This window comes from Eptesicus fuscus, chromosome 18, assembly GCF_027574615.1.
Source record: "Eptesicus fuscus isolate TK198812 chromosome 18, DD_ASM_mEF_20220401, whole genome shotgun sequence".
Classification (NCBI taxonomy): Eukaryota; Metazoa; Chordata; class Mammalia; order Chiroptera; family Vespertilionidae; genus Eptesicus; species Eptesicus fuscus.
In genome coordinates, this window is record NC_072490.1 from 35484765 (window position 1) to 35509412 (window position 24648).

General features: G+C 41.8%; 1 protein-coding gene across 4 annotated transcripts in view; it reads left to right on the forward strand.

Annotated features, from left to right (window-relative positions):
• The window catches only part of TAMM41 (TAM41 mitochondrial translocator assembly and maintenance homolog), a 45472-nt gene extending 22029 nt beyond the window's left edge, over positions 1-23443 (forward strand). For 3 of the 4 annotated variants that reach the window (XM_008152107.3, XM_054729675.1, XM_054729676.1), the window contains 4 exons: positions 8295-8440; positions 12527-12692; positions 14258-14320; positions 23309-23443. In XM_008152107.3, coding sequence (XP_008150329.1) covers positions 8295-8440; positions 12527-12692; positions 14258-14320; positions 23309-23385 — 452 coding nt within the window. In that variant the 3' untranslated portion in view covers positions 23386-23443. The remainder of the gene's footprint in view (positions 1-8294; positions 8441-12526; positions 12693-14257; positions 14321-23308) is intronic. The other variant, XM_008152115.3, reaches the window with a different exon arrangement.
• The last annotated feature ends 1205 nt before the right edge of the window (positions 23444-24648 follow it).

Consider the following 24648-nt stretch of genomic DNA (forward strand, 5'->3'; position numbering starts at 1 on the left):
ATGTGAATTAGACTTTTGCAGACATGGAGATATTTATTTTTAAATATATTTGTATTGATTTCAGAGAGGAAGGGAGAGGGAGAGAGAGATAGAAACATCAATGATGAGAGAGAATCATTTATCGGCCACCTCCTGCACACCCCCTACTGGGTATCAAGCCTGCAACCCAGGCATATGCCCTAATCGGGACTCAGCCGTCATCTTCTGGTTCATAGGTTGATACTCAACCACTGAGCCACACTGGCCGGCCATAGAGATATTTTTGAGGATGCAGTCTGAATTGTGGGTTAGACCGCCTCCTAGAAATACTGCCTTGATCATCTTTGAATAAATAAATATTTTTTGTCCACATGCAAAAGAATGAGGTTTTGGGAGAGGCCAAGCGTCCCTGGGTCCGGGTGAGACCATGCGTCCCTGGATCCGGATGAGGCCTCGTGCACCTAGGCCCGGGTGAGCCCAAGTGGCCCTGGGTCTGGGAGAGGCCAAGCGTCCCTGGGTCCGGGTGAGACCATGTGTCCCAGGATCTGGGTGAGGCCTCGTGCACCTAGGCCCGGGTGAGCCCAAGTGGCCCTGGGTCTGGGAGAGGCCAAGCGTCCCTGGGTCCTGGTGAGACCATGTGTCCCTGGATCCGGGTGAGGCCTCGTGCACCTAGGCCCGGGTGAGCCCAAGTGGCCCTGGGTCTGGGAGAGGTCAAGCGTCCCTGGGTCCGGGTGAGACCATGTGTCCCAGGATCCGGGTGAGGCCTCGTGCACCTAGGCCCGGGTGAGCCCAAGTGGCCCTGGGTCTGGGAGAGGCCAAGCGTCCCTGGGTCCGGGTGAGACCATGTGTCCCTGGATCCGGGTGAGGCCTCGTGCACCTAGGCCCGGGTGAGCCCAAGTGGCCCTGGGTCTGGGAGAGGCCAAGCGTCCCTGGGTCCGGGTGAGACCATGTGTCCCTGGATCAGGGTGAGGCCTCGTGCACCTAGGCCCGGGTGAGCCCAAGTGGCCCTGGGTCTGGGAGAGGCCAAGCGTCCCTGGGTCCGGGTGAGACCATGTGTCCCTGGATCCGGGTGAGGCCTCGTGCACCTAGGCCCGGGTGAGCCCAAGTGGCCCTGGGTCTGGGAGAGGCCAAGCATCCCTGGGTCCGGGTGAGACCATGTGTCCCTGGATCCGGGTGAGGCCTCGTGCACCTAGGCCCGGGTGAGCCCAAGTGGCCCTGGGTCTGGGAGTGGCCAAACGTTCCTGGGTCTGGGTGAGACCATGTGTCCCTGGATCCGGGTGAGGCCTCGTGCACCTAGGCCCGGGTGAGGCCACGTGCCCCTGGGTCTGGGAGAGGCCAAGCGTCCCTGGGTCCGGGTGAGACCATGCGTCCCTGGATCCGGATGAGGCCTCGTGCACCTAGGCCCGGGTGAGCCCAAGTGGCCCTGGGTCTGGGAGAGGCCAAGCGTCCCTGGGTCCGGGAGAGACCATGTGTCCCTGGATCCAGGTGAGGCCTTGTGCAACTAAGCCCGGGTGAGGCCACGTGCCCCTGGGTCTGGGAGAGGCCAAGCGTCCCTGGGTACGGGTGAAGCCAGATCCTGGGTCCGGGTGAGGCTGTGCGCCCCTGGATCCATCCGGGTGAGGCTGGGTCCCAGGCCCGGGTGAGACCACGCGCCCCTTGGGTATGGGTGAGGCCACGTGTCCCTTAGTCCGGGTGACGCCGTGCCCCTGGGTTCGGCCGAGACCAAACCAGAGGGAGTCGGACCTCCATTACCACCATTTGTCCACCATCCAGAGCTGAGGGGTCAGTGCTGACATGTACTCGCTCATCTAGGGGAAATGATGAACAACATAGACATGAGGAACAAGAACAGAACCAGAAGCAAGGAGGCATCGATCGGACTATCGGGCCTCAGAGGGAGGATAGGGAAGGGTAGGGGGAGGGTGGGGGGAGGGGGAGAGTTCAACCAAAGGACCTGTATGCATGCATATAAGCCTATCCAACGGTTAAGTTCAACAGGGGATTGGGCATGCGTGGGGAGAGGGGTGGGATGGGAATGGGGGGATGAGGACAAATATGTGACACCTTAATCAATAAAGAAATTAAAAAAAAAAAAAGAATGAGGTTTGACACCTAACTTATACCATTTACAAAATTAACTCAAATGGATTATGGATTTAAGAGCTTAATGTAAGAGCTAAAAATACAAACTTCTTAAAGAGTGCCTTTGGGTTAGGCACTAGTTTCTTATACAAAACAAACAAACAAAAAAACACCCACAAGTAATGACAGAAAAAATAGATACATAAGGCTATAAAAATTAAAATTTTACGTGCAAATGATTCCAACCAACAAAATGGGATAAAAGATTTACAAATCATATACCTGATTGTAAGGGACTAGTATCCAGAATATATAAGGAAGTCTTAGATTGCAATAAAAAGACAACCCAGTATGGAAATAGGCAAAGAGTTTAGTAGACATTTTTAAAAAGAGTGTACAAATAGCAAGTAAGCATGTGAAAAGATGCTCAACATCATTAGTCATTAGGAAAATGTCAATCAAAACCACAGAGACACCGCTTCACACCAACTACAATGGCTATCATTTAAAAGATGGTCAGTGCCCTGACTGGTTTGGCTCAGTGGATAGAGCATCGCCCTGCGGACTGAGGGGTCCCGGGTTCGATTCCGGTCAGGGCCATGTACCTTGGTTGCAGGCACATCCCCAGTAGGACTGTGGAGGCAGCTGATCGATGTTTCTCTCTCATCGATGTTTCTAACTCTCTATCCCTCTCCCTTCCTCTCTGTAAAAAAATCAATAAAATATATAAAAATAAATAAATAAAGGATGGTCAGTGTGGCTCAGTGGTTGAGTGTGGACCTATGAACCAGGTCACAGTTTGATTCCCAGTCAGGGCACATACCTACCATATTTTTCCGTGTATAAGATGCTATTTTTTCTAAAATCGTTAGACTGAAAATCGAGGGGCTTCTTATACACTTCCAAGGAGGGAGCTGCGGGGATGTAGCTGCCCATATCTTGTCAAACAGACTTCCTCCAAACACGAGCCTTATTGTTACTGACATCAGCTGATGCCATAATTGGAGGTGGAGGTGGAGAGTGCACAGATGCAACAGGGACCAGAGCGTTCTGAGCCCATAAAGATGTCAAAAAATAAAAAAGATAAATATCAGTAAGCAATTGTCTTACTCTGCAAAATTCAAACTGAATGTAAGAGAGCATGGAAATAGAGCTGCAGAGAGACAATTTGTATGATCACACAGTGGAGAAAACAGGAAGAACAACTCCTTAAGATGCCAAGAAAGAAGAAGGCCTTAAGAGGAAAACCAGCAAAATGTTTAAAATATTGATTTCTTAATTTGGGGTTGGAAAAGTGGGGGGCATCTTATATTTGGGGGTGTCTTATACACGGAAAAATACGGTAGGTTGGGGGCTTGATCCCCAGTAGGGAGCACGAGGAGGTAGCCAATCAGTGATTCTCTTTCATCATTGATGTCTCTATCTCTTTCTCTCCCTTCCTCTCTGAAATCAATAAAAGTAAGTTTTTAAAAATAAAAAAGACAGACATGAACAAGTATTGCTGAGGATGTGAGGAAATTGAAACTTTCATACATTGCTGGTGGAATTATGAAATGGTACAGCTACTTTGGAAAAACAGTTTGTCAGTTCTTCAAAATATTAAATTGAGTTACCATATGACTTAGCAATTCTACTCCCAGGGATACCCAATATAAATGAGAGCATATATCCACACAAAAACTTATACACAAATGTTCATAGCATTATTCATCATAAATAGCCTAAAAGTGGAAACAATCCAAATGTCCATCAATTGAGAAATGGATAAATAAAATGTGATACATCTATCCGATGGAATATTATTTAGCCATAAACAGGATTAAGTACCAATGCATGCTACAACATGATGAACTTTGAAAACATATGCTAAGTCATAAGAGACCATATATTATGCAGTTTCATTTATATAAAATGTCCAGAATCAAATGTATATAGAGAGAAAGTAGATTACCTTTGCGTGGGGCTGGGGGTGGAAGGGTAGAAGGAGATGGAGTGTGACTGCCAATGGATACAGTTTCTTTTAGGGAAGCCAGAATTTCCTAAAATTAGATAGTTGCATAACTCTATAAGTATACTAAAAAACATTGAATTGTATACTTTGCATGGGTGAATTATATAGTGTATAAATTATATCTCAAAAAAAGTATTAAAAATGAATCATATTTTGCCATATCAACCTCCAGTTTGAGCGGCTGTTCTTAAACACTACACCTAAGAAATACCCACTTCTGTAACCTGCACTGAAGATGTGTTGTCATGTCACTTGCTGCCTTAGGTAGGGCGTATACTTTACATCTCTAAATGTATAGCACAGCTCCTCATGCTTAGTAGCCACCAAATATTTATTGAACTGAAATGACAGCAGTATAGCAGTTAGTTTAAGAGGGGAAAAAGCCAGTCATTGTCTTCAAAGATTCAGCCTCCTCTACCCCCTATCCTTTTCCCATCATATACTGTATATACATATATATATGAACTAGTATGTGTATGTGTGTGTGTGTGTATACACATATATAGTATTTATAATATCTGCTTTACTATTTACAAAGCATTCTCAAATGCATTAACTCATTTAAATCTAAAAGCAACGTTGTGAGGTCAGTATGATTGTTACAGCCGTTTTACACAGAAGGAAACTAACTCAGAAAAGTTACTCTCCAGTCACCATGGGACATTGCCAGGCATGAAAGCCAGGGCCTTTCCACTCTATTTCACAGCCTTTCACATCCCTACATTCATAATAAGGACCCTGAGCATTGATGGCAAGCCAACTGCAGATGGTTTGCAAGCCTCATTTCAGAGTCAAAGAGAAATTATCCTTTTGGTTACCATTTTATTAGATTGGCTTGAGCAGTCAAGAGTTAAACCCATCAACAGAGGCATAAAATAAAAGTCAGCAGTTTTTCTCAATTTCTCTGTTTTGTTGCAAACATTTCTGGTGGTTAGAAAAATTGATTCCTATGATCAGATGTGGGTTCATGCTGTGCCCATGGTTTTATTTATTTTGTTCTGAAGAAATGAGTAATAAGCCCATTTGCTTGCTGTTCCCTGTGGCTGAGCTAGTTCTGCTGCACAGCAGTAGGAGAAATTCTGTTCAGTAGATATTGATGTGCCTTTAATGTGCCAGGCAGTACGCAAGGAGCTGTGGAGACAGAGATGAGTAAGCTCCAGTCCTTATTCTCAGAGGGTCCATAGTATCTCCCAGGTCCTTTAATCATGGCATGCAGTTATTCTTTTGGGAGGATTTGGATTAGTTTGCTTTTACATTTTGGTAAAATGTAGTCCCTCTCAGAAAGTTGCTATCTAGAGTATAAGAATTTTTTGTTGGTTGAGGGTACAGAAAGAAAAATGACCCACATGTTTAGAACTCAACAATGATAGTCACGATAGATTCCGAGTTTGATGACATTTTATTCCTTTGCAGATCAATAGAATCCATTTATAGACTCTAAATAAAAGCATGAGGTTTACACAATTGAAATCCAGTTTCCTCTCACTTACCTTTGCCAGGTCATCACCTCTATACATCCTGTGAATTTATTTTAAAATGCTAGAAGTATATGCCAACATTACAGAAGTTAGAGCAGTGGAGGAAAATTACGGAGTAGAGGAAAACCAGTCATCTCAAATGTCACTCTCCTGAAACTCAAAGGTGGCTGGATCTTGCACCTCAGTCTCCTCATCTGTAAAATTGGGGATACTTAAACTAAATAGCAAATGTAAAGCACACACACCCACAAAAGCCCACAATAAATGTGTATCTTATTAGGGCAAAAATAACCATTTTTATATAGTCCCTTTGTCTTGTTTTTTTACAGTTGTTTCCTTGTACTTTTGTATCTTTTTTTTTATATGATTATTTTCCATCTTGCTCTGTGTGATTATTACCCGATGTTATGTTTTCCATTGATTTTTTAGAGTGGAAGGGAGGAAAGGAAGGGGGGAGAGAAAGAGAAACATCAGTGTGAAATAGACACATTGATAAACATTGCCTCCTGCAACCACCCCAACCGCCCACTCCCAGGCCCGGCGAACAAACCTGCACGCAACCCAGGTACATGCCCTTGACTGGGAATCAAACCCACAACCCTCAGTCTGCAGGCTGGTGCTCTAACCATTGAGAAACACCAGCCAGGGCTAATTACTGTGATTTTTAATAGTTGTACACTCTTCTGTGGTAGGGTATGAGTGTATTATCATAGCTTACCCATTCCCCTGTTGTTGGACATTTTGGTTGCTTCCAGTACTTCAGTATTATAAATAGTGCTTCAGTGAACAGTTGTATATATGTTATTCACTTAGCTCCTGGGAAATCTTAGGCAGTTTACTTCATCTCTGTGTCTTTGTTGCCTTGATGCTAAATGGGGTTAGACTAGTATCTGAGGATAGCTGTGTGGGTTAAAGGAGGTAATACAGCAAAGCACTTGGAACAGTGCCTGGCACTTACCAGATGCTCAGTAAACTTTACCTCTGAACCTCTGTTTGGGTTTGTTTCTTTAGGCTCACTCTCCAGAGATGGGTTTTAACAATTTATGATGCCAACAGCAGTCATCCCAGATTTTAACTACTTACCTCTCTTTCCCTTTAAAATAATAGTGAAAAACAAGTTTCTCCAGTTTGTTATGACCAGAACTCACTTCTGCTCATTGCTCTGAAGAGTAGGACCTCATGTCACAGAGGTGGGGTTCCAGAGGCTACTTGTATGTTTTCCTGAGCGATCAGTCCCCAGCTGCTTTCCACCAAATTGTAGCAGAGGTTGATCTTAAAAACCAGGCACGTGTTACTCCTTACTGACGTATATACTGTTATATACTGAAGCATAAGACAAAAGTGTCGTGGCATATAATGATTTTGATGATCCCTCCCTGCTCCCCACCCCCAAAAATCATAAAGTTCTTTATGATAGTTAAACTATAGTTATTTAACTCAACAAGAGTTATTTGTCCTGGTTTGCCCAGCTTGTACTTGTCCCAGTGGAATTATTCATAGTGACCCCTTCACCCTCAAAAGTGACCTAGTTTGGATGTTAAATTGTCACCTCTTCCCAAGGGATTCTTCAACAGCTGGGGTATTTGCCTGCACTTGCTACCTCATTACTCCCCTAGACAACATTCTGTCTATCCAACATAGGTTTCAGCCTCATTGCTTTCACCAAGCCTCATCTGGGAGATCCTCACCTGTGCCCAGCCTTGAATTAACATTAGCCCAATAGGCATTCACTCAGGTTTTCCCGTTTTATCACCTTCCCCCTCCCCCCATATCTTGCTGATAATAATTGTCAATGGCATAGACAGGACAAGGCGCTTTAAATTTTTTTTAAAATTTACTCTTTGTCCTTCAGAATTATTTATTTTGCAGCTTAATTCATTCCACTGGCAACTGTACCTTTTCCCATTTCTCTCTACTCAAAATTTAAAAATTAGCCCTGGTCAGATGGCTTAGTTGGTTGGAGTGACATCTATACACCAAAAGGTTGCAGGTTCGATTCCTGGTCAGGTCACATACGTAGGTTGCAGGTTCGGTCCACTGTCAGGGCACATAGGGGAGGCAACCGATGGATGTTTCTCTCTCTGTCTCTCTCTGTCCCCCTCCCTTCCACTCTTTCTAGAAATAAACGGAAAAAAATATCCTCAGGTGAGAATTAACAAAATAATTTTAAAAATAAATTTTTAAAAATTATATTTGCTTTCAGGTTCATCTTAAATGTAAACAAAATTCTAGGACTTTGAACACTCGCTGCTCCTGCCCTTATCAAATATAATAAGGTGTGTATATTCATAAGGCACCTTTAAAGCCCACATGCAAGCACAACAAACATGTCCAAACCGAGTGGGCAGTATCAAAGGCATATCTGAGGTGATACGACACACAGCCTCGTCTCCGTGCTTAGTCACAGGCAGAGTTTTGTTCACAAGATGCAAGTTTGTAAGTACAGAAGCTTCTGCATTGGAAAAATAAAAAATTAGCTTCTCCATGATGATTACCTTTTGTACTTAGGTAACTATATTTTAACTATCATAAAGGACTTTATGATTTGAAAGGCTTTCTTTTTCCCCAAACAAGTGCCTGCATTCCTTGGGCAATGTGTTCATGGTTTTAAGGAGGAAAAGGAAATGTTGTGAATGAGGGATGCTGCCATCTTGAACTAGTGCAAGATCAAAGTGGGGCTGTAACTCATAGGTCAGGATGTGGATCATCAGTGGGAAATTTGTTTTTCCGTTTGTTTTAACCAGGCGACCTTCGGATGGTGGTTGGAGAGAATAAGGCAAAAGTGATGGATATTGTAAAGCCCAACATAGCCCACTTTCGTGAGCTGTATGGCCACATACTACAGGATAATCCACAAGTGGTGTATAAAGTCCAGCAAGGCAGACTGGAGGTAACTGTGGAAAATAACTTCTACCGTTTCTAAGGCAGAGATCTATTTAAGGGAGGAAGTAAGGGTTAGAACAGTATAACTAGTGTAAAATCGTATTTTTAAAAGCAAGTTTTACATATAAACATGTTCTTCTGTATGTTTGGAGTAATATACAGGTAAAAGGTAACAAAAGAGACTGATAACAAGAGACCCCCTTTGGAGAGGGAACCAGGGCTAACGTGGGGGAGTGGCTTCTCTTCACCATATGTATCTCTCTTGCCATTTGAAATTCTTACTATGCATATTATCAGTAAAAAACAAGTAAGAATAAACTCTCAGATTACCTTCTTTCTGCCCCCAATCCCATTTGCCTCCACGAGGTAACCTTCCTGACAGTTTGGTATTTATTCTTCCAGATTTTTTTTGCATGCATTTTTATACCTGTTTGTACCCATACACATACATGATGGGATTTGGTCTTTTTTGTGTGTTTGGTTTTGTTTTACATAAATGGACTCGGGCATATTATTCCAAAGCTTCTTTTTAATCCCCCATTTGTTATATTAATTATGTCTTGGAGCTCTCCTGTTGATATATTAAATGAAACTTATTTCAAGTTATTTTTTAAATAATATTAAGTATTTGAAAATAAAAAAGAACTTTTTCTTTGAGAATAATAATTTGGATTTAAGATTTTTTAAACTATAGAAACCTCAGTTTTTAAAAAATTTTAGCATAAAGAACACTCTATTTTACCTTTTTATGCTCATCTTCCAAATTATAGGGGCAGCTCATCTATATATATAAAAGCCTAATATGCAAATTGACCCAGAGACTGGGAGTTTGATTGCTCGCTGTGACATGTGCTGACCACCAGGGGGAGGCGTGGAATGAAGGGAGGCCTTGGCTGGTAGCCCGAAGGCCCTGATCCACACTGATCGCTGGCCAGGCCTAGGGACCCTACCCATGCACAAATTTCGTGCACCAGGCCTCTAGTATTGGATAAAAAATTAGTGGAATTTTTATAACAGAAAGGGAATTTGATAAAAACAGGATTATTTTAAACACAAGGAAACAATAGAGTTTCATGAAATGCCCAGAATACCCACCACTCCACTGAGCAGAATTTGCCATGTTTGCTTCAGATTGAGGTTTTTTTGTTTTTAACTTTAACTTTTCTCAAAGTGAGGCATGTACATGGTACCTCAAGATTTATAATGAAAAGTTGGAGTTCCCTGCTATACATCTTCCTACATCTCATTGCCACTTCTGGAGACAGGTGCTTTCATCTCATTAGCTGATTTTTCTGATGCTTACCTCTGTATTTCTGAATAATGATTTGACTGTCTTTTCTTGATTTTAAAAATTTTATACTTTATTTTTGTCATCATCTGTGAAAGATAAGGTATTTTGTGGTTATGCCACCCTCATCAACATGCACACACGCACACACTTTCTTTCCCACATCTCTCCCTTGTGCTCCACATAGAGCTATTTCATGATTTTTGGTTAGGTTAATATTCAATATTTACTTTATTGTGACAACTTACTGCTGAGATATACTACTATGAAGTTTCCTTTCCTGTACAACTTTGTTTTTCTTGGAATTAATAATTGTCGCATTTTCTTTAAATATTTTTATATGTTTTTATTTATTTCAGAGAGAAGAAGGGAGAGGGAGAGAGAGAGAAACATCAATGATGAGAGAGAATCATTGATCAGCTGCCTCCTGCACGACTCCTACTGGGGATTGAGCCCCCAACCTGGCAATGTGCCCTGGTCAGGAATCCTACGGTGACCTCCTAGTTCATGGGTCAAGGCTCAAACACTGAGCCATATCAACCAGGCAGTAATTGTCTCATTTTCTTTCACTTGCTGGGTTTTCTTTATACCTGTAACTAGTTCATCCTCATACTTGTACTGTAAAACTTCTCCCGTTATAGACAAACTCATCAGGAATTTTCCATTTCTTGTTTCTCTTAGGGATATTTTCATGGAGTTCTGTATCCCCCTCCTCTTCCCCCTTCCATTCTGAGGCTTTTCTACACACTAACTGTTCTTGACTTCTTTTTATTATCATCCTGAGAAATTTTTTGCCTCTCTCCTTTGCTAGTTTTTTATTTTGGGGATCTTTTATCTTCTTCTTTCATGGTTACACTTTAATTTTGATGAAGTATACCTTCCTAACATAGGTTGTAAGGGAAGTAAATTTTTTTTAAGACCATGTACAGCCGAAACCGGTTTGGCTCAGTGGATAGAGTGTCAGCCTGCGGACTCAAGGGTCCCAGGTTCGATTCCAGTCAAGGGCATGTACCTTGGTTGCGGGCACATACCCAATAGGGAGTGTGCAGGAGGCAGCTGATCGATGTTTCTCATCGATGTTGCTAGCTCTCTATCCCTCTCCCTTCCTCTCTGTAAAAAATCAATTAAAAAAATATATATATATGTTATATATATATATAAAAATAAAAGAATACAAGAAAAATTCTTACTTAGAAAATAATGTGATGTGTTCTTGAGGGCAGTGTTACTGGTTCTCAGCTTGGCAGGCAGTGTTTACACGATTTTGTAAAAAATTAGTTTCATGAAGTAAAGTATATTAAACTAGGCGTTAGGGAAGCTAAGTGCGGCCTCAGCTCTGTGGCTTTTTTTGTTTGTTTTTATTGATTTCAGAGAGGAAGGGAGAGAGAGAGATAGAAACAAGAACGATCAGAGAGAATCATTGATCTGCTGCCTCATGCACACCCCACACTGGTGACTGAGCCCACAGCCCGTGCATGTGCCCTGACCGGGAAGGAGCCGTGACCTTCTGGTTCATAGGTCAATACTCAACTACTGAGCCATGCCGGGCTAACTTTTGATTCAAAGATTTCTAAGTTAATTCTGATGTATAGTTACATGTTTTATTTCTGTATTTATCTTTCAATTTGATGTATTTTAGAATATGCTGAGAACAGAAACCACTGTTGTAACTTACTCCTATTTAAGAAATAACGACAACTAAGATTTATTGATGCAGTTGCTCATTTTTTTATTCAACCAGTGTTGTTGTTTTTTTGTTAGTACCTACTATGTGTCAGGGTATTAAAGTGAACATCCTTAGTTTTTATCATCACTTTATTCCTACAGTTTATGAAATACATCATGGTATGTAAGAGACTCTAAAGGCAGGAGACAAGATTTAAATCCTTCTCTCTCTTACTGGCTTTATGATCCTGGCTATGTTACTCTTGTGTTCTTGTGTTTAAATTGGAAGAAATGGCCCTTAGCTGGTTTGGCTCAGTGGATAGGGCATTGGCCTGTGGACTGAAGGGTCTCAGGTTTGATTCCAGTCAAGGGCATATGCCTGGGTTGCGGGTTTGATCTCCAGGGGCGGCATGCAGGAGGCAGCCAGTCATTGCTTCCCTCTCATCATTGATGTTTCTATAAATATATCTCTCTTTCCCTTCCTCTCTGAAACCAATAAAAATATATATTAAAAAATAAATGGAAGAAGTAATTTCAGTGGCTAGATTTGCTGGGGCCTTAATGACTTTTAGTTGCAGCCTTACTTTAAGTATTGGGTTTAAGACAAATAGAAACTTTAAAACTGAGAATCAGAAATCAATCCTTGAAAGAGGCATTTCTTCTTATCTCTGTAAAAATGGAACATTATAGGTAAAGAATTGGCTTTTATGAAGGAACTTCAAATCCTGAACACTTAGGCATTTAGTTTCAGAAAGGAGACTGTCTCCTTAGTATGCTGTCTAGTCTAGCATATGGGTTCATATATGTTTGTATGACTTTAAAGAGAAGTCATGGGACCCTGGCGGGTGGCTCAGTCAGCTAGAGTGTTGTCCCAGGCACCAAAAGGTTGTGGGTTTGATTCCTGGTCAGGGCACATCACTATATTGCGGGTTCAATCCCTGGTTGAGCGTGCCTGGTAGGCAACCGATCGATGTTTCTCTCTCATATCCATGTTTCTGTCTCTTTCTTCCTCCCTCTAAACATACCCTCAGGTGAGGATTAAAAAAATAAAATGAAGAGAAACCATGGACCTTTGAATATTTATAGAATTCATAGAACTTTCCATCGACATCATCTTTTTTTTTTTTTTTAATTCCTTAGATAGATAAAAGCCCAGAAGGACAGTTCACTCAGCTGTTGGCATTGCCCAAAACCTTACAGCAAGAAATACATCATATTATGGATCCTCCTGGGAAAAACAGAGATGTGGAAGAAACTCTTTTCCAACTTGCTCATGACCCTGACTGTGGAGACGTCGTGCACCTAGGTATGTTTATGAATTTGACTTTGAGGAAGTGCTGGCCATGGGTAGAAGCAAGCTTTGTGGCAGTGATGTATTCTTTATTCTTTCTTACCTGGTGATATCAAGAGATAGATTGCTTCTAGGAAGAAGAAAGCACTAACAGTCTGGGGGTTTCCAAATTTAAATTTTCATTTGTTTGAAGTAGGTATAAAAGTATTTCTATGTTCCAATTCCTGGGTCCTAAATCACTGTCTAAGGGGGAAACAATGTTTCTTTTGGTCCCAAGAGCATAACTTTTAGCAGTTATTTCAAAGACATGTCTGTGTTCTTCCTGGTGGTCTGAGAAGGCAGGACACTGGTGACATTTTTATTGCTTTAATACCAAGAACACAGCTTTTATCAGATGACTTTAAAAACACAGCTTTCATCAACCAGTTCCCATTCAGTGTATCTCATAGTGTGTTCAGCAGGTACCCTGACATAGCCTATGTTCTGGGCATTAGCCCCAGGGCTTCCCTAATATTCACCAAAAAATCTGAACCTTGTCTTCAGAGACCCACTTCCCTTTGAGGTGTTAAAGGTATTTTATGAGGTCAGTCAGTAAAGAATTAATTTTGAAATTGAAAATGACTCCCTCCCTGCCCGGCCAGCATGGCTCAGTGATTGAGCATTGACCTATGAACCAGGAGGTCATGGTTCGATTCCCGGTCAGGGCACATGTCCAGGTTGTGGGCTCGATCCCCAGTGTGGGGTGTGCAGGAGGCAGCAGATTAATGATTCTCTCTCATCATTGATGTTTCTGTCTCTTACTCCCTCTCCCTTCCTCTCTGAAATCAATAAAAATATTTTTTAAAAAAAGAAAAGGACTCCCTCCCTCAGATGAGTGCATTCTCCTATTTCCTTGACTACTTAACCCTCTAAGGTGCAAGCCACTGTGCTAAATAATCACAGTGACAATATTGAAATTAGCTGCAATAGGCGGGCTCCACGCACACTCTCTGGGACCTGCCCCAGGTTGTCAGAGCATATGTTTAGGTCACCAGATATCTATTCTGAAGATAAATATAGAGGCATGTCCTTTGTTTGTTGTTTTTTATTTTAACCTGAATCTGGTCACGGTGTGATCTCTGCTGCCTTTCTTAGGGCATGGGGGACTCGACTATTGATCCTCACTGAGGAGTCCCCTTGTGTGTTTTCAGAATGGAAGTTTTATTCCTGGGCAGAAACATTTGTTTTTTTTTATTTTGTGTTTTTTTTTTGTTTGAGAACCAGCAGCCTTAGGTAGATTTAAAGTCATAAATTGACCTTTGAAGGTCACCTAACCCACCCTGTTTAAGGTGAGGAGGCCAGGCCCAGAGGGGTCAGTCATTTGCCTGTGCTCATGTAGGTGGGTAGTGACATGCTGGCAACTCCAGTCTCCTGGCCCTCAATCCTGCTACCCTTTTCACTGTCATTCTGTGACACCAGAACAGATAGATTTGCCTGTTTTATTGGCTAACTGAAAGAATATTTAGTTTCAGTTTTTTAGAAGTGTTGAGATGACTAACATCTGGCTTTTTTGGCATCCTTGTTGGATTTTTTTCTCACAGGGCTTTCAGCAATTGTGAGACCTTCGAGTCTGAGACAGAGCACCAAAGGCATTTTCACTGCCGGTAAGAACTTAGAAAATCCGCCCCTGGTTAAACTGTAAAGCTTTGTCTGTGTCCTGACGGTTCTTGTGAAATGCTGGAATTCTGATGGTCATAAACTAGGACATTGCAATAATGTACAGGCAGGCAGACAGCACTGTAACCTGTTGGTCTAAGAAAGTCAAACCATATGAAGTACTGTTGGAAGGCTTTACTTGCCCTCGAAGGTTTCTGAATAACTCCTGTGTGCAGGCTTCCCCTCATGTTCTTGTTTAGGAAAGTTACACGTGCGTATCGTGCAGAACAGCAGCGCCGTGCTCTTCCCCCCCCCCCCCCACTTCCCCTCTCCATACAACCACTCTCAAGTCTCCTAGTGGGGTATTTTTGTTTTCACTAAATAATAACCTTATATTACTGCTTTTGACTTCTCACTAAGGAAGATTAGAATTCAACTCTCTACCCAGCCTCACCCTCCCTCCCATCCCTCTAATACAGATAGATACTATATTGCAGCTGCGGTAAAGTCAGTGTGCAGAGTTTACACTGCCTGACTGTGTTAATGAGACTCCTAGGTGAGCCACATAAAACACTTTTCCTTCTCTGCACAACTTTCTTTGCCCACAGAGATTGTCTTTATGTTTCGTGTGAGGAATACATTCTTTCCTGTATCTCAGTCCTTTTTCTTCATGGGGCACACTCTCGTTTTGGTGAAGCACACCATGCAGTAATTTTCTGAGAAAGGATGCATGGGAGGCTAATTTGGAGACCATGTATGTCTAAACGTATCTCTAGTCTACCCTCCCACATAAATTGAGACTTAGCCTGGGGATCGATTGGAAATAATTTTTCTTTAGAATTTTGATACCATTGCTCCAACTATCTTCTCACTTCTAAGATTACTGTAGAAGTCCAAAGCCATTTGGATTATTAATCCTTTGTGTATGTTCTTTCTGGAGGCCTGTTAGGTCTTCATTTTCCGGCAGGGCTCTGATGTGCTTTGAAGTATGTCGATCTGTTACGATACTCATTTTTCAGTTTGTTCACTCAGGATATAAGACATTTTTCATTTATTCTTTTTTATTTTTTTCCCATCTGTTTTCTCTCTTCCCTTTCTGGAACTCCTTTTATTCAAATGTTGGACCTCCTAGTCTAGTTCTTTGGTTGTCTTTCTTTTTTCTCCTATGTTTGGCCTCCTTGTCCTTTTGTCTTATTTTCTGGGAGATTTTCTCAGCTTCAGCTTCCGACCCTTCTATTTAGTTTTTTTATTTCTGCTGTTACATTTCTAATTTCCAGGAGCTCTTTTTCTTTTCTTTTTCTCCCCAACTGAATCTTCCTTTTTTTTAAAAAAAATTTTTAAAAACATCCTGTTCTTGATTTATGGGCTTAAGCATTTGAACCTCTTTGGATATAACCAAATTGCCCTCCCAAGTAGTTATATCAATCCCACTAGTAAAATATGAGAGTTCTTGTTTTTCCCCATTTTTCCCAGTGTTTGGTAATGTCAAAAGATGGACTTTTCTAGTTCATTCTTTCTTATGTAACCATCCACTAACGTCTCTCATGTGTTAGCCACACATACAAAGTGAACATGAGCCCTGACCTATGTGCTCAGTGGTTAGGGCCTCGACCTGACCAGTCTCAGGTTCGATCCCGGGCCCCAGTCGGGATATGTGTGGGAGGCAACCAGTCGATGTTTCTCTCTTAAATCAATATTTCTCTCTCTCTCCCCCCCCCCCCCTCCTTTCCACTCTCTCTGAAAATCAGTGGGAAAAATATCCTTGAGTGAGGATTAAAAAAAAAAAAAAGTGAACACAAAACACTCTCCTGCCTTCAAGAAGTTCATAGTCTAGAAAGAGAGACAGGCATGTAAATAGAAATTTGCAGTAGTACCAGGGCATGAATGGCTCAGAGGGAACATTTCAGCCTGATTCTGATCCCTGGGTTGAGGTTGCCAGGGAGCTGGTGTGGTCACACATCTCAGCGTCTCACCCCAGCCTCCTGGATACACAGCTGAGTGTTTGGCCCCAAGGACACTGTGTGGCCCTCCTGAGTCTTTGGAAAGATTCATTCAGAGTCAGGAAAGAGTATGTGTGCCAGATCTACTCAGCTGACGCTATTTCTGCCACTCGGGTACATAGCTTTGCATTTTCAGTTAAGTTACTTATTTAATCTGTGTTTCTGCTGTGCTTACCCTGGCAAGGCTGAATATGAGAATATGAGGTGCATTTGTTTGTTTGGGTGGTTCTGTGTTTTACATGATTGCAACTCCCTTTCTGTAATCCTCATTGGGTGAGGCTGAATGTTTTGAGGGGTTTTTGTTTATTTTCCTTTTTTAGGGAGGCTTCCTGTGCTATAAGGAATTACTACATTATTGATTATCTGTTGTTGTATGATGGGGTTTTAAAAAATTCCTTTTCATGTAGAAATACATGCTAAAATATTTAGATGAAAAGACAGGATGTCTGAGTTTTGCTTCAAAATAAAACAGTGGAGGGAAGTGGGTAAACAGTAGATGACACAGGATTGGTCATGACTTGATACATTTTTGAAGCTGGATGAAGATACATGGAGACATAGTGTACTATTCTTTCGTAAGTTTGAATTTTACTCTAAGAAAAGGTTTTTAAAAATGAATCATATTTCAAGCTGAAATGACTCTTTGGTCCTCTTCCCACTCGTTCTTTCCAGTGACCAGCAGAGGGCAGTGGGTAACACCTCACAACACAGCCCAGATTTCCTTGTGGCCTTGGAGTGAGCACCCATTGCAGGATCTCCCTGCGTGCTTAATGCTTGTTTCCCTTTTCCTTCTAAAGATACCTCATAGGATGGACGAAGTCCAGAGTGTCAGAATGTCTATAACCTGCACTGAGGTTGCAGAAATTGTGGAAAGTGATGAGCATCCATTCAGAGTCTAGAGGTTTACTTACCTTATGATCTGGCTTGTCTGGTTTATGATGGTTGTGGGCTGATGAAGGCGGTCCAGGCCAAGAGCAGGGGTTTGTGAGCCCCTGAGGCTAGGGTTCAAATTCCAACCTAACTACTGTGACTTAGGCAAGTTACCTAATTTTTCTGAGTTGTAATTTCATGGGGATAATTATACCTGCCTTGCCAGGTTATAAAAATTATATCTTAAATATGTAAAAACATCTAGTACTGTGCCTAGTTGGTTTTTTTTGTTCTTTTTTCCTTTTGGTATCATTACCTAAACGTTTCCTGACCTCTCTTTAGAACATGGCTCTTCTCACTGTCATATTCCAATAGCATTAGTCCCTTGACCAGGCCTCCAGCTGGAGTAAAGGAACTGAGTGGCCGATCGGCCTGTTTCTTTTCCCTGTAACTTCACAGCAAGCTTCAGAACCTCCCTCCTGCACTTTGTTCTTTAGAAGTCCTCTTGTTGCAGTCATAGCTGCTGTTCTGCCTTGCTTTTGCTAGGGCTGTCTCCCCTAAATCTCTAAAGTTCTATCTCTATTCAGTTTTCAGACAGCTGATGTATGATCTGCAGGATGAGAAAACCCCAGTGTATTTGCTTGAGATTTTATTCCTTTGTCGCCATTATCACTCTGCTTCATTGCATCATCCTGCTCATATGGGAACAAAAGAGGAAGGTTCAAAAGCAGATACCTTTTTTTTCCCCATCATACTTAAAAAAAAAAAATGTTTTAATTGATTTGAGAGAGAGAGAAACATCTGTGTGAGAGAAATATCATTCGGCTGCCTCCTGCATGCCCCCTACCTGGGATTAAGCCTGCAACCCTGGCAGATCAGCAGCTGGAGCCAGCCAGCTCAGGAGTAGCAAAAGACTGTTTAGCCTCCTAATACTTGCCTACTCCTTTCATAGTAACAGCAGATGACATCTCATCTCGTACGAGTAACAGAAGACCAGCTAAGCAAACTGTCATATTCTGAGCAGTAGCAGTCTTTTATGTTTCTAATCTGTTTGGAGAGAAGAGGAACTGTCTGAGTGTTCTGGTGTGGGAACTGGAAGAGAAATGGGGAGGGGGTGTGGGGTTTAGAGATTAGACTGAGAAGTAAGCAGGAGCCAGACAAGGGAAGCCCTTAAAGGCCATGAAAGGGAATTCAGAGTTTCTTTTGAGGGCAGAGAGACTATAGAAAGGCCATTAGAGAACTGAGAACAGATTGAAGGGAGATAAAGCTATTGCTTGGGAAACTGGTTAGATATGGTTGCAGCCAGCCAGGTGAGGAATCGTGGCAGCCTGAACTCAAGTCATTGCAGTAGAGGCAGAGAGATGAGATGCCAGCAATATTTAGAAGGCAGATTGCCAGGTCTTGGTGAGTGGAGGGACATGGAAAGGGAAGGAGAGAGAGGAGTCACAGGAAACTCCCAGGTTTTGGGTGTGAGAAGCAGTAAGATGGTGGTGCCATTTTATTTATTTGTTTGTTTGTGTTGATTTCAGAGAGAGAGGGAGAGAGAGAAAGAGAAAGAGACAGATAGAAACATCAGTGATGAGAGTATTATCATTGATAGGCTGCCTCCTGCATGCCCTCCACTGGGGTTCGAGCCACAATCTTGGCACGTGCCCTTGACCAGAATTGAACCCAGGACCGAATCAGTCCACAGGCCGATGCTCTGTCCACTGAGCCAAACCAGCCAGGGCGGTGGTGCCATTTTAGGAGGTGAGGAAGGTTGGGAGGGGATAATGAAGTTTAATTTTTGAAATCTTGCTTTATTTTTTCCCACCTGACTTTCTGGTCAGTCAGAATTCACTTTGGGGACAGGCGCCTATGTACTTCTCTAGCTTCAAAAGATTCAGCTGAATTAACAAGACAGGTTTAGTTTTGTTCTTAAAAAGATTCTGGCATGCCTCAATTGATTCTAACCAGCCCTTTCCTGGAACACAATAGAATGGATCATTCGTTGTTCTCTGCTTCTGATTTCTTATAACTAAAACATTTATTCCGTTTTTTTGGTACCTACATATTTAAATAAGAAGAACACATAATAATAGTTAAAAAAAATTTCTGATAATGTGCTTATCATTTAAACTTGAAATTTTAAAAAATAAGTTGTATTTTCTGCTTCAGGAGAGAAATTCTTTGTAGATATATCTCTAACTATGCTGGAAATTAATTGGAAGAATGTTGAGGGCTTACTGATATTTTCTCCTAAAGATCTGAAGTATAGAATTATGGGAAGGTAGAGACACCTCACAACCTACTCATATCTCTGCCTCACATTGTTTCCTAAAGAATTTTGTTTGTCATTGGACCCATCAGTTCAAGGTCACATAGGCAGTTTGTAGTCTTACATTTGTAGTAACGTTGCTATAGGTCATGTAACACAAGCTGGAAATCAACAGAAGAAAAACCTTAAGAGCCATATATTGAAGTAGATTTCTGTATCCTTCCAAAATAAAATCCTGACTTTAGATACTAATCAGAATTCATAATGGCTAGCTTTAGGTAAATACGAATCTGTCTTAAGAAGATATATTTAAAGAAATGTTGCATTTTTATACATTGAAGAAGGAGCAAAGACAATAGTGATGGGTCTTAGAGTAAAATTTCTCTCCTACGAGGCTGTCTTCCCTCAAGACACTTTCTAAATGCAGACTTCCTAAATCACCATCCTTTTTTAAAGAAAGGAAGCAGAAACTAAAAGTAAGCTAATGTAGGCCAAATAGAATTCTATAGATTGTGAACTCTATGAGGACAGAGACCATAACTGCTATTCATACCAGTATCCCCAACAACTCACTCAGTGTCTTATATAGGTGCACAATCAATGTTCATCCAGTATATTACAGTGACTGGATAAATGACAGATTTTAGATCTTCTGGTAGTATGGAAAATCTCCATATACCCAGAAAAGTGCACAAATCATAAATTAATTTTCACAAAGTGAACACACTCATGAACATAGTGCCCAGATGAAGAAATAAAACAGTACCAGTCCTAGAAACCCCTTTACCAGTCACAGCCACTACTTCTCCAAGAGTAACTTAACTACTGCCTTGACCTCTATTGCCATGCTTCTGTTTAGCCCATTTTCAAACTTTATTTATGAATATGTACTCTCTTGTGTCTTCCACTCCTCATAACATCAGTGAGATTCATCATGGTGTGGGGACTAGCAATAGTTCATTTATTCTCATTGTATCCAGATCATTGTGTGAATATACACAATTTCTTCACTCTACTGTTGATGGCTTCTTGAGCTGTGTCCAGTTTGGGGCTATTACAAGTAGTGCTGCTGGTTTTGTGCCTATCTTTTGATGAACATATTTTATGCATTTCTGTTAGGTACAAACTTAGGGGTAGAATTACTAGATCATAAAGTGTGTTTATGTTTAACTGTGGTATCGACCAAACAATTGTTCAAATTATACTCCCACTAGTAGAGTTCCTATTGCAGTACTTTCTGGGCAAAGACTTGATATTATGTGTCTTTTTCTTTTCATTTTTTATTACTTTTGTTTGTTTTTACTTTATTTTAGAGAGAAACATCAATTTGTTGTTCCACATATTTATGCATTTACTGGTTACTTCCTATATGTGCTCTGACCAGGGATCAAACCTGCAATCTTAGTGTATTGGGACAATGCTCTAATCAACTGAGTTACCTGGCCAGGGCCTTCAATTTTACGTATTCAAATTTATCCATTTTGTCCTTTATTGTTAGCAACTTTTTGTGTCCTGTTTAGGAAATTTGGCCTTTTCTACGTTCATGAAATTTAAGTCCTCCACTTTTGTTGCAATTAGAATATTGAGGCAGAAAGGACCCTTTATTCTGATCTATTGGTTCTTACCCTTTTGCAAATTCTGACTTTCTATAAAAATCTGGCTAAAACTTTGGACCTTCTGCACAGAAGTACACGTGTGTCTACACAGTAAACGATGACAGTTTCAAAGAGTTCACCGGGAGATGAAGTCTGTCCAGGGGCCCTTGTTAGACACCTCTAACCTAGTCTAAGCCAATCGTTGTGCAGATGAGGAAGTCAAGGCCAGAGAGGGGGAGTTACACTGTAAGTTTGTGGCCCAACTAGCACTAGAATTCAGACCTCTTGACTGCTATTCCAGTGCTCTTAGTAACACAGTTCCCTGCTGCAGTCTTTCTGAGAGCCATTGAAGGCAGAGACGGTTTTAATTAAGGGAGGCTTTATGGACTAGCAGCCAAAAAAAAAAAAAAAGCTACATGGTGTCTATGATGTACTTTATGTATTTACTTTAAGTGTTAAGCTCCAAGGAGTCTGTGAGTAAGTTTTTGAAGTTGAACTGGGACTTATCATAGTCGATGCATCTTCCTCTAGCTCTGACTCAGTGCCCTGGGGTTGCTGTATTGAACCTTATCATATGCAACTACCTGTATTCTGCTTAGTGTCTTGATTGGTTCTGGCTGGAATTTTAAAAAGCACCTTATGTAAGAGCTTTCCAGTCTCAATGCTCAAGTGGGTGAGGTTTACCAGAGTGGTTGCTCCAGGGAGAAATTACAGGGGTGGAGGCCAAGGAAGGAGCTCCGAGTTTCTTGACGAGGCTGTGTCAGTTTGTAAGTAGTCAGTCAGTGGACAAGCCAGGCCAGAGTTTCTAGAAGTATTTGCTAATGATTTTTCAGGGACCTTGCCTTATAATCTGCCACTATCTACAGTAGCCTCTTACAAGGTCCTTAGTGGACTAAGCAGCTTACCAGTAACATGGCCAGGTATTTTCAAGAGATCACACGTACCCAAGTGTTCGGAGTCTCTGGAACTAATCGGCAGAGCTTACAAAGTGCACTGCCAGGGGTGGGCATTTCATACTCGCAGCACAGACCACAGTTTGTATCCCATGGTGAAAAAGACTAGTTGGATCTTTGAGGCACACCCTGAAACACGGACTAAATGATCTCATTTTCAACACAAAGGAAGTTGAGTCCATAATACTGTGTGCAAATAGGATCCTATCAGATCTGACAGACAAATAACACCCCCACTTACTCTATCCCATTTTACTTCTTTCCCGTAAGCTCCCCAGAGAGCTTCTCTGGTTTCATCTGGTACTTGTGATTAAGTAGATAGAGGCTGTTGGGAGATCAGATATCTGAATGAGGTGCATCTGTTCTGTCATTTCAAAAGCATTTACCAAGTACCTACTATGTGCTGGATACTATACTAGGTGATGGGGAGACAAGGATGAATAGAACAAGGTCCTTTTCTTCAAGGAACTCCCAGTCTAGGCCAAGGAAGAGGTTAATAAACCTGTTCCTAAGCAGTGTACAGTGGGGTGAGTGCTGTGCTGTACACCAGCAAGGTGGTGAGGGTCTAGGATAGGGGTGGGGAATATCTGGCCCATGGACTGTATAAAGGCCTGCAAAATCATTTGGTCTGGGCCTATCAAGCCATTAGGGGTGAGTTAAGTAAAGGTTTGACCAAATATAGCAGGCTAGTTTTTAAGTTGATAATTATGTATGGCTTGTGAATAATGTTATAAATATCCAAATGGTCCTTGGCAGAATAAAGGTTCCCCACCCCTGGTCTAGAAGGAGCAAAGTCTGAACTGGCCTGTGGAGTCAAGGAAGGCACTTCTAGAGAAGAAATCTGAAAGGGGATTTGAGCTCTACGCAGCAGAAAGTGATGGAAACAACATGCACTCTGGGCAGTGGCACACCCAGTGACAGAAGCATGAGGTGGGGTTGGCTGGATGCAGGATTGGGATTTAGAAAGGGGCCAGGGATGCCCATTTACATACAGATCTTGTCTTTGTTCTTCCTTTTTCTTTCTTTCTAAGAACTACTAAATTCAAAGGCTGTCAGTGTGCTTGTATCTCAAAAGATTTCACTTACCCCAGAAACTCAGGTACCTTTGACATCATGCCACCATTTTAATCCTAAATGACAATCTTTTCCCCTCACATTGATCACATTAGTAACCCTTGGCTTTCAGGGTCTCCTAGACACAGTCAGCCCATCGCTGCTCTACTCTAAAGACAAGTCTCTGGTCTGAGTATCATAAAACCTATAGATGAGTATCCACTCAGGAAGCCTCAGTTTTCTCACTGTCTCTTCTTTTATCTTTTAGGCATGAAGAAATCGTTGGTTTATAGTTCACGAAAACTGCATAAAATGTGGAAAGGATGGCTGAGGAAAACATTCTGATTTTGCTTGGTTTTTATACGTATATAGATTAATAAAGGGTTCCTTTTTGACAAAACAGTATTTGTTACTTTGACTCATTGCTTGAATTTTAAGATACCTTGGTTTGCATAATACAGCAAGTCCTCAAATAACATTATTTCTTTCTAATGTCCTTTCGTTATAGTGTTGATGAGGGGGGAAAGAATCGATTCCTGTGTAGAGTTTGCACATTCTCCCCATGTCTATGTGGGTTTCCTCCGGATATTCTGGTTTTCTTCCACATCCCAGAGATGTGCACGTGAGGTTCATCAGCAAGTCTAGATTGTCTCAGTCTGAGTGAGTGTGTGTGTTTGTGCGTGCGCGCGCGTGTACGAACAATCCTGTCCAGGATGTGTTGCAGCCTTGCACCCAGAGCTGCCAGGATAGGCTCCTGCCACTCGCCACCCGGGACTGGAATAGCAGGTTGGAAAATAATTATCTTGTGTTTCTTCATCTTTCTTAAATGTGTGTATAGCTCACATTTATTTCAGTGTTTAATATTAGAAGAGTTTGGGTCTTTATTTAGAAGTTTGGTGATGTTCTTATGACTAGAAATATGTCGTAGGAACTTAACTTTTGTTTATCAATTAGCTTAGGATACAATTGGTTTTGTTATGCCTTGTTTTGCTTGAAGTTGCAGCTTCCAAGAACCTTTTGACAATGTTAATTGAACACTTACTGTACTTGATTTTGTAAATGTATGTTAGATGTGAGATACTTATGTAGGGGAGAACCAAATACCTTTTGAGGACTTAACATGAGAAGAAAAGAATCCTCTTCACATATAAAACCACTGGGGTTCTGCTTTCATAAGAACTTTAGCTCTGGTCTGCATTTTTCTGGTATGTGAGCATCAGAGACCTGGGGAACTGTGTGATGCTTGTGGACATACCGCCCTGGGGATGACGGGGCCGGGGGGGAGGGGGAGAGAAGGTTGGCTCTCTCTGCCTACTCCCCATCCTGTTCACTTGTTTGTTTCCAGTGAGAGCTCACAAGTGTGTCATCAACATTTTCCTGGATCTAGGTTTTTTACATTTCTCTGTGTTCTCCATGAAAGTGTATGGCAGTGACTTGGAGGAGGAGCCTTAGACAGACCCCTTCAAAGCCTTCCCGTTACCCATTGCAGAGTGCCTCGAACAACAAAGGACTCATTAGCTCACAGAACTGAAAAATCAGAGGTGTGGTGGGCTTCAGAGTTGGTTTGATTCAGCAGGTTAATAGAATCATCCAGGGCTCAGTTTCTCC